This window comes from Orycteropus afer, unplaced genomic scaffold, assembly GCF_000298275.1.
Source record: "Orycteropus afer afer isolate SDZICR_OR568_19922 unplaced genomic scaffold, OryAfe1.0 scaffold00100, whole genome shotgun sequence".
In the NCBI taxonomy this organism is placed as follows: Eukaryota; Metazoa; Chordata; class Mammalia; order Tubulidentata; family Orycteropodidae; genus Orycteropus; species Orycteropus afer.
The window spans coordinates 787,828-795,523 of record NW_006921687.1 but is presented as its reverse complement, the minus strand read 5'-3'; the positions used below and the strand labels follow the sequence as shown (position 1 = coordinate 795,523).

The window sequence follows — 7,696 nt, the reverse complement described above, 5'->3', positions numbered from 1 at the left end:
TCTAGACTCATATGAACTTTGAAAGGGTTGTAGGAACTTAAAGTAGAGCATTAAAGATTGTTAGAGCAAGGAGGTATTTGCTTGTACTGTGTAATTTTTATCATTTTTCCTTCTATTTACAATTATCACTTACTTACTTAGGGTCATTAGGTCCTAGTCACTATTTTAAAGCATCATTTTAACCAATTCATTTTTCTCAAATTAAAAATAATTCATCATACTCCAGATAATTTTTGGAGTGAAATATAAGTAGCTTACCAGGTAAAATTTAACTTACAGAATTCACAGTTTTGTAAAGAATAATTTTAACTAACAGGGAAGGAAAAAAACTTCTAAGACTTACCAGTTTTTTATCCCACAGCCAGTTTCTCAGAAAAACTCATGAATTTCACCTAGAATCTTAAGTCTATTCTGGAGAGAACTAGGATTAGTCCTGTATAGCCCTTATCACAACTTGAAATTACATACTGAACTGTGAATTTATTTAATGTATTTCTCTCACCACTCTATATATTCTGTGAGGCCAGGGACCATGTTAACATTATTTACTTCTGTATATCTTGTACATAATAGACCCTTATTGAATGAGTAACAAAGAGGAGTCCCTTCCATTCACTCTACTCTACCCTCTAACAGCGTAGGTCCAGATCTATAGTAGACAAACACTACTTTGGGGATTACTCTGAAAACTAGATGAGGAGGGACGTTTCTGTGTTCCCTGACTATCTTACTCAATCTCCTCCCCACCACTGTGCTCTCATTGTCATAAACATACTACTATTAATGCCCTTATCACATTGCATTGTAACTGCCCCAAAAGGAAATGAACTAGGTATCTGTGTGCCCATAAGGTGACAATGACAGTTGATTCCCTTTTATTTTAATTTTCAACCAGCATCCAGAAATGGTTTATGAAAATGATGTATTACCTCACAGTACAGAAACATTAGATGGCATAAAACAAAAATTGCATGAAGTTAATACAGTCAGTAATTACAATATAAATACCTTTCCAGTTACAAACTGACAAGATTTTTAAAAAATGAGTTAGTACATCTCAAAAGAATCCTACACTTTTAATAACAAAAAATCACCAAGAGTCCTGTTTTTTTTTTTTTCCATGTAAAATAACCCCTTCACATTTTTTTTTCAGTAAAAGTCAGAAAGAAATACATACATGATGGTGTTAATGCCTGAGAGCTGTTGGAACATTTGTAGGCCACAACCCACAATTAAAGCTCGACGAGTTGGGGGATAACTCAGCATTCTGCAGATCACAGGTCCAGCTTTAAAAAAAAAGAAAGAAAGGACACGCTATTATTTTGAGCTCACATAGTAATTATTCCCATTAGGATAAATTTCCCCAAAGCTCTGTGAAATCAATGTGTTGTTGTTGTTGTTATGTGCCATCGAGTCGGACTCGACTCATAGAGAACCCTCCTTGGGTTTCTGAGGCAGTATCTCTATGCAAGTAGATTGCCCAACCTTCCTTCCAAGGAGTGGCTGGTGGGTTTCAACCACCAGCCTTCTGGTTAGCAGTGAAGTGCCTTAGGCACTATGCCACCAGAGCTCCTATGTGAAATCAATGACTGGGCATTTAAAAATAAAACAAATACACCTTCACAGAAATCTGGGCACAACATATATTTTTTAAAACAGACTTAAACTATAGGTTTAAACTGTAAAGTCAACAAGAATTCAAGTTAAAGCAATTGTGCTTACTATGAAGACTTATGTAACTGTAACTGTCAAAAATTATTCTTTCTCAAATCCCTATGAGCTATATTTATTAAACACTCTCTTTGTTCTTTTATGTCCTTGGCAATTGATTATTATTTAAAATCCATTCTATGTGGGATTACTTACAAAGTTACTGGTAAAAAATCTTTATCCAACCAAAAGAATAATATCCATTAAAATCAATTAAAGAGAAACTAAGTTTATTCTATTTTATTAAATGTAAGTAATTTCTGCAGGTTATCAGATGCAGTAATGGCTACAGTGAATGAAATAGACAAATGTTCTAAATTAAGAATATATAATTTATTGCTTTTAACTTTTTCCCTAATATAAATAAAAATTATCAACATACTCACAAAAAATGGTATATATTGTAAGTAAATGTATATATGATTATTTCTAAGCTTTGATTAGTTCCCTGAAAAAAACAAACTCACTACCACCAAGTCAATTCGACTCATAGTGAACCCTTCATGGGTTTCCGAGGAGGTATCTTTATGGAAATAGATTCCCCAATCTTCATTCCGAGGAGTGGCTGGTGGATTTGAACTGCCAGCCTTCTGGTTAGCAGTCATATGCCTTAGGCACTATGTCACCAGAGCTCCCAGGTGGTTCCCTAAGAGGTATTAAATGATCATTTCAAAAAATAAAAGAGCATTTGAAAATGGGACAGTTTCCTTGGTCTTTATGTCAGAACTCTAGATCAATTCTGGTAAGCTTTAAATCTGGACCACTGAGGCATTAAGTAAGGTATCTAGCCTTACTAACCTGATGCTTGCATGTAATTAGTACTAAAAATGCTCCTTCTAATCTCAGAAGTGCTCTTATTTGGACATTAAGTTATAGTATCTCCTTCTCTGTAAGAGGCATAAAACCAAAAACTAAACCCATCTGCCATCAAGGAGATTCCAACTCACAGCTACCTTGTAAGACATAGTAGAATTGCCCCACAGGGTTTCCAAGGCTATAAATCTTTATGAAAGCAGACTGCCTCATCTTTCTTCCATGCATTGGCTGGTGGCCTTGAACCACCAACATTTTAGTTAATAGCTGAATCCTTAACCACTCTGCCACCAAAGCTCCTTTTTAAGAGGCATCCTCTGTCCTTATGGGCCAGAGTTTACTCCCAGAACCTATGGTATTTCTGCTGTTAGAAGAGATGACTCTGGACCCACCAAGATGATAACTACTTAATTAGAAGCATTTTGTCCTGGAGATCAAGTCTTGTCAGTAAGCCCAAAACAAAGTCAAGAAATTAAAATCCAAGAGAGTTTTAATACTTCAAGAATCTTTTGGGAATCTAATATTCCAGTTCAAGGAAATGGGACAGAACATGCTGCTGTTTCAGCAATGAAAGTTAATATGGGATGTCAAGCCAGGCATTAATTAAAACTGAATGTTACAGGGGTGTAAGTCTATCTCTACATGGGTATGATTAAAATCACATGAAGATTTGATTTACTGCAAACGATTTGTATGTCTCTAAATGAAGAGACAGAACATAGATAAACTCAGACAAGAGTATACAGCCATTCAAAGCTAAACCCAGAGACGACCCATTTAGAAAGCAGGCTGAGAGCAGTATAAATGTCAAATTGCCTCAGATTCAAGAAAAGCAGTATTAAAACCTAATCTATTAGACAGATTGTATGAAACAGGTAGATTTTGGAGCTTTATTGTGATAACACTTAAATATATCTGGGTCAGCCCTGAAAGACGGGCAGTCTTACCTGCAAATATAGGTATCAACAAAAGAGCCACAAAATAACACACAGTATCATAGAGATAACTACTTTTTTCCATAAATTTTTTTTATAAAAATAAAGGATTATGATCTACCTTGTGAAATTTTAAGTTCATTCAATTTTAGTAGTATGGATCATTTAAGAAGAAAAACAACAAAAACAAAACAATCCAAACTCCTTTCTCAGCTTACAGAAATGTTGACAGGAGAAAAAGTCCTTTTCTTCTGAAGAAATCTATTATAATCCTTGGACAGATGCTTCTACTTTCACTATTAAACTGTTTCATGATTTGACAGACAGATTGGGTAACACCGATTTTGAAGGGCATATAAATAAAGTGAAAATTTAACAAATTAGTATGAAAGTTTGACTTGCCTAAATATCAATAGAAAAACTATTACATAAACATCACATATTTATTTATTTTATTTTTTTTTTAATAAATATGGATTTTGTTCTTAGTTTTGGTTCAAAATTCCTGTTAAAAATATACAATGCTAGTTACTTTATTAGATTGCAATTTTTTCTTAACAGATACATTTTGGCCATAGCAGCTGTACATCTGATTTTGCATAAATAATATTAAAGAATTTTTCATTAAAATCATAAATCAAGGTTTATTAAGCAAGTAAAAATGACTTAACAAATGAAAATCATTAATCTCTATATCACAGAAGCTATGAGGCAGAAGGAAAAAAATCAAACATATTAATTGACTGTTCATAGGTGAAAATTTAAAATGTCTTACTGCACTTAGTACATTTTTTCTGCAATCAAAACTATTTTATCTATGCAATATTTTACACTTACTATTCAGTTAAACAGTTGTGTTTTAAACATAAAAAATTCCCACACAATAAAAACTAAAACATGTACAGAACCAAAGTAGATTAGAAATAAACAACTCAAACAGTGTAACACATAAGAAAGACAACAGATGCAAGAATCCAAAATGGATTCTTCTTTTTCTTTGCTTTAAAACTAAACCAAGCTCACTGCTGTTGAGTTGATTCAACTCATAGTGAACCCTCCTTGGGTTTCTGAGGTGGTATCTCTATGGAAGTAGATTGCCCAGTCTTCCTTCCAAGGAGTGGTTGCTGATTCTGAACCACTGGCCTACTGGTTAGCTGTCAAATGCTTTAAGTGCTATACCACCAGAGCTCCCAACCAATCTTAGTATAGAAAATGCTATATTCCTTCAGTGGCATAGGGCTGAAAGCTACCCCTCTGGTAAGATACACAAGAGGAAATATTCCCCATGTCTGAGTGGCATCAGTTTGGTGAGGTCAAAGACTTTTGAGAGATACAAGGCAATAAATATCTGACTTCAGATATGGTGAAAGACTTGCATTCCATGACTTTAAAAACATTATATTAAATGTTATATTGGCATCAAGATGGATAAATAAATCAATGCAACAGAATAGAGAGACCAGAAACAGTGTGTGGGTTTACACACACACACACAAAGGTGCAAAAATAATTTAGTGGAGAAAAGATAGTCTTTTTAACAATGGTGGTGGAATAATCAGATATTCGTATTAAAAAATAATGGAGCTTGTATGCACAGTTCATACCCTATATAAGTTATCTCAAAATGAATCACAGACCTAATAGAAAGCTTAAAACTATACATTTATTTCTGAAACCATGTTTTTTTTTTTTTTTTTTGGTATTGGTGAGGAAATTAGCAAATAGGTTATTTAGCAATTTAAGAATATAAAATCTGACCTATCAGTTGTTGGTGAGGATATGTAATAATTGGAATTCTCACATATGATGGTGAGAGTATAAAACGGTACAATCATTTTGGAAAACAGTATGGCAGTTTCTTTTAAAAGCTAAACATACATCTACCATATAACCTAGCCACTTCATTTCTACTTGCTATTTGGTACCTCGAGGCCTTTCAGACTCATAGTGGCCCTAAGTACCACAGAAAGAAACACTTTCTTATCCTATGCCATCCTCACAATCGTTGCTATGATTGAGCCCACTGTTGTAACCACTGTGTCAAACCACCTCATTATGGTCTTTCCTTTTTTCCCTTACCTTCTAATTTACCAAGCATGATATCCTTCTACAGAGGCTGGTCCCTCCTTATAATATGACCAATGTACAAGAGAAGAAGTCTGTCCATTCTCACTTCTAAGGAGCATTCTGTGTGTACCTCCTCCGAAACAGATTGATTGGTTCCTCTTGCAGTTTATGGCAGATTTAACATTTTTCACCAACACCACAATTCAAATGGATCAATTTTTTTCTGCGGTCTTCCTTATTGATTGTCCTATTACTCCCATGCCCATGAAGCAATTGAAAAGATGACGACTAGGGTCAGTACACCTTAGTCCTCGAAGTGACATCTTTGCTCCTCAACACTTTAAAGAGGTCTTGCTTTGCCTAATGCAATATACATCGTTTGATTTCCTGACTGGTGATTCTATGTGTGGATTGTGGTTCCACGTCCAGTGAAATCCTTGACAACTATAATCTTCTTTCCATTTATCATGATGTTGTTTACTGTTGCAATTGTGAGGATTTCCATTTTACATTGAAGTGTAATCCATAATGAAGGCTGTAGTCTTGGATCTTCGCCAGTAAGTGATCCTTCTTCACTTTCACCAAGCAATGCTATGGTCATCTGAATAGTGCAGGTGGTTCATACATCTTTCTACTGCTTAGCTTCTCGGATTATTTGCTCAGCATACAGATTGAGTAAATATGGTAAAAGGCACACACCTTTCCCAGTTTTAAACCATGCAGTATCCCTTTGCTCTGTGTAAATGACTATCTCTTGGCTTATGTATACGACCTTCATGAGGATAGTTAAGTATTCTTCTCAATATTATCCATAATTTGTTACAATCCACACAGTTGAATACCTTTGCAGAGTCAATAAAATACAGGTAAACATCTGACTTCAGCAATGATATCCCTTGTTCCACAACCTCTTCTAAATCTGGCTTGAGTTTTTTGCAGTTCCCTGTTGATATACTACTGCAACTGTTTTTAAAATATTTTCACCAAAAATTTACATATGATATTAATGATACTGTTCAATAATTTTCATTTTCCCTTGGATCATCTTCTTTTGGAATGGATGCAAATATCTCTTCCAGTCCTTTGGCTAGGAAGCTATCTTCCAAATTTCTTGGCATAAACAAGTGAGCACTTCAGAAGTTGCATCTGCTTGTTGAAACATCTGAATGGGTAGTCCATCAATTGCTGGAGCCTTGACTTTTGCCAATTCCTTCAGTGTAGCTTGGACGTCTTTCTTCAATGCCATCAGTTCTTGATCATAGGTTACCTCTTGAAATGGCTGAAAATCAACTAATTCCTTTTAATGTATCTGTATTCTTTCCATCTTCATTAGATGCTTCCTGCATCATTCAATATTTTGACCACAGAACCCTTCAGTATTGCAACTTTGGGTTTGAATTTTTAGTCCAGTTCTTTCCATTTGAGGAACACTGAACATGTTCTTCCCTTTTGATTTTCTCCAGGTCCTTGCACATTTCATTGTAATACTTTACCTTGTCTTCTTGAGGGACCCTTTGAAATCTTCTTTTACTTTAGCATCTCCCATTAGCTTTAACTATCTTCCGTTCAACAGCGAGTTTCGGAATCTCTTCCAACATCCATTTTGGTCTTTTCTTTCTTCCCTGTTTTTTTAATGACCTTTTGCTTTCTTCATGTATGATGTTTTTGATGTCAACCCACAACTCATTGGGTTTTCAGTCACTGGTGTTCAATGTGTCAAACACAGTCACCAAAAAACAATGAAAACACATTTCCATAAAAAACTTGTACATAAGTGTTCATAATCGCTTTATTTGTAATAGACAAAAACAGGAAACAACCCGAATTCCATAAACAGGTTAATGGAGAAACAAATATCCATAAAATTATCTATAAATGGAGTCGTTGTTGTTAGGTGCCGTTGAGCGTATTCTGACTTATAGTGACCCTACGTACAAGGGAATGAAACACCGCCTGGTCCTGTGCCATCTCCACAATCCTTGTTATGTCGGAGCCCACTGTTGTACCCACCATGTCAACCCATCTCATCAAGGGTTTTCCCCTTTTCCTCTGACCCTCCACTTGACCAAGCATGATATCCTTCTCCATAATACTTCTCGGCAATAAAAAGTAATGAACTATTTGTTGTTGTTGTTGTTAAGTGCCGTCGAGTCGTTTCCGACTCATAGCGA

General features: G+C 35.2%; 1 protein-coding gene across 1 annotated transcript in view; it reads right to left on the bottom strand.

Annotated features, from left to right (window-relative positions):
- The window catches only part of SLC2A13 (solute carrier family 2 member 13), a 590,531-nt gene that overhangs the window by 269,892 nt on the left and 312,943 nt on the right, over positions 1 to 7,696 (bottom strand). Inside the window, 1 exon segment of the mRNA XM_042781288.1 lies at positions 1,178 to 1,286. Within this exon segment, the coding sequence (XP_042637222.1) occupies positions 1,178 to 1,286 (109 nt within the window).